Source organism: Sciurus carolinensis, chromosome 5, assembly GCF_902686445.1.
Source record: "Sciurus carolinensis chromosome 5, mSciCar1.2, whole genome shotgun sequence".
Taxonomy (NCBI): domain Eukaryota; kingdom Metazoa; phylum Chordata; class Mammalia; order Rodentia; family Sciuridae; genus Sciurus; species Sciurus carolinensis.
The window spans coordinates 47,790,977-47,793,493 of NC_062217.1; the positions used below are offsets into that span (position 1 = coordinate 47,790,977).

General features: G+C 59.0%; 1 protein-coding gene across 1 annotated transcript; it reads left to right on the forward strand.

The window, feature by feature from the left end:
• Positions 1-1,428, forward strand: LOC124985580 (sperm motility kinase 3A-like). Its single transcript, XM_047554309.1, has one exon. The coding sequence runs from the start codon at positions 1-3 to the stop codon at positions 1,426-1,428; it is 1,428 nt and encodes a 475-aa protein (XP_047410265.1).
• The last annotated feature ends 1,089 nt before the right edge of the window (positions 1,429-2,517 follow it).

A 2,517-nucleotide genomic window follows, 5' to 3' on the forward strand; every position in this document is an offset into this window, starting at 1 on the left:
ATGCGTAGGCAGAGTAGAGAGACTAGTGTAGCGTTGCAGGGGCCCTGCTCCTGCGAAGAGACGACCTTCCGGGACCGCTATGAGGTCCTGAGGACCATCGGGCGTGGTGGGTGTGCCGAGGTGCAGGTAGCCCGCCATCTCCTCACCGGGGCAGAGGTTGCAGTGAAAGTGCTGCCGAAGGAAAAGGGGAAGGCGGCCCTCTCTGAAGCCAGCGTGATGAGGTGGCTGGATCACCCCAACGTGATCCAGCTGTTCCAGGTGATCGAAACCCGTGAGCACGTCTACTTGGTGATGGAGCTCGCCGAAGGGGGCCCGCTCAAGCACATCCCGCCCGGGGGCATGCGGCCGGAGGAGGCGCGGAGGGTGTTCCGGCAGATCGCGGGGGCGGTGGGCTACTGCCACGGCCAGGGCGTCGTGCACCTGGACTTGAAGTTGCCCAACGTCGTGGTGGATGCGGCTGGCACCTGCAAGCTCATCGACTTTGGCCTCAGCCTGAGGGTCAGGCCTGGGCAGAAGCTGCGCAGGTTCTGGGGCACCCTGGCCTACCTTGCTCCCGAAATCCTCCTGAGGCGGGAATACGAGGGCCCCCCAGCGGACGTGTGGAGCCTGGGCGTCATCCTGTTTTATCTGTTGGCCGGAAGGTGCCCCTTCAAGGCGCTCTTGCGCTCGGGGATGGTGAGGCGGATCCGGGAGGGAAGGTACCACATCCCTGACCGCGTTCCGCCCCAAGCACGCAGCCTCATCCGTAGCATGCTGAGCATGGACCCGGCTCGGCGCCCGACGGTAGAGCAAGTCCTCCAGCACCCGTGGCTGAGGGAGGGTGAGGAGGCTTCCCCGCGTCAGGATGGGGAGCCACCCCCCAAACGCCCAGACCCCGCCATAATGGCAGCCCTGTTGGACTTGGGTCACGACCCGTACGAGGCCTGGGTGTCTCTGACTCGGGGGAAGTTTGATGACGCCGCGGCCGCCTACCTGATCCTTCGGCACCAGCTGAGCCAGGGGGCGGGCTGCGCGTTCAATGGGAAGCCTGTGCGACCCGCACACCCTTCCGATGGCTCCGTCCTCCCGAGGAGGAGCACCAGCGAGCTTGCCCTTCGCGCCTGCCCCTCGGCCTGTGACCATCGACTTCCCCAGGAGGCCCAGCACACAGGGCACAAGGACCTCAGAAGGGCCAGCCTGGCTGGCACCGACCTCCGCTGGCTGCCCCAAAGGACCCCTGCACCTGCCCCTGCGCCCCAGAAGCCCAGCCATTCCCGCAAAGATACCTCCACAGGGCAGCCCAAGGCCTGGAAGCGGGTGGCTAGGACGCTTGCCACCTGCTTCCGCCAGCTGTGTTGCTGTGAGTCCCAAAGTCGCAGCCAAGAAGGGGCTCCTGGGACCGGAGAGCCGAAACGTGGCAGAGGCCGAGCGAGAGTGGCTCCCATGTGATGGAGAGCTGCGTCAGACCCACCCCACCGGCAGTCGGAGGACGCTGTGCTCTCCGCATCCAGACCTCAGGGCTGGGCCTGGGTCCCATGGACTCCAAACCCCTGCAGGAGCCAGGTGTGCAAACTGGCTCAGGCTTCTCTGCTCCAGGCGCAGCCAGAGGCACCTGTGGATCCGCCTGGACAACAGGAGTCTCCTCTGCCCCCGCCTGCGAGAGACACCAGAGACTGTTTCTCCCTGGGACACTGGTCCCTGCACGACCCTTCTCTGTCCTTTCCCCCATATTTCTGGAAGAGCAGAGGCTTTTCTTGATAACTGTTTCTCAAAAACTTTATAATAAAATCGATGTTCTGAAGATCAAAAAAAGTGTGCGTAAGAAAATGGGGTGATGTGGGATGACCTCAGGATTGCACCCAGCAGCACCCCTTTCCAAGGCCTTCACCACTGTGCCTCCCTCTCTTGTTCAGTTTATCAACTTGCTCACCTTGAGCCAGTGTGGATGGAGTGTCATTTGTCTTTGCTCTTGTACACAGAAACTCACTTGCATTTAGCCAGTGTCACAGGACTCTCATCTCTTCAGCCCAGTTTGGATGGAGGCTCTCCCCTAGCCAGTGTAGACATGGACTACTTTTAGCTCGTGGTCTTTGCAAAAGGAATTCTTCTCCCATTCTTCATGCTCCTGCCTGAAGTGTGTGGACAGGGTCGGTAGCAATTGTTTGAGAAGTCATATAAGCACAGGTCTTAAGTCAGAGTGTGACTTGTACAGTTTTCTCTGTGGCACCTAGAAGCAGATGTTGGCCTTCCCCCTGGGAGTGTGGAACTCCTCCCCTATAGAAATGAAGAAATGTTTCACTTAATTCTTTAAATATGTGAATGCCTATCCTTTTCATGCTGAGGCTCTTCCGACAAGTAGCACCTGAACCATTAGTGCCATCCCTATAGCCAATGCTGAGTTTTCCATTTAGGTCTTGCTCTTCCTAAGTCCTCCTTTGATCCACAACTTCCTATATCCTCCTCTTGCCTGCTTGTCATAAGTGCATTTAGGTAGGGATGAATGTTTGGATCCTCCTGATTGACAGGAAGTCATGGTAG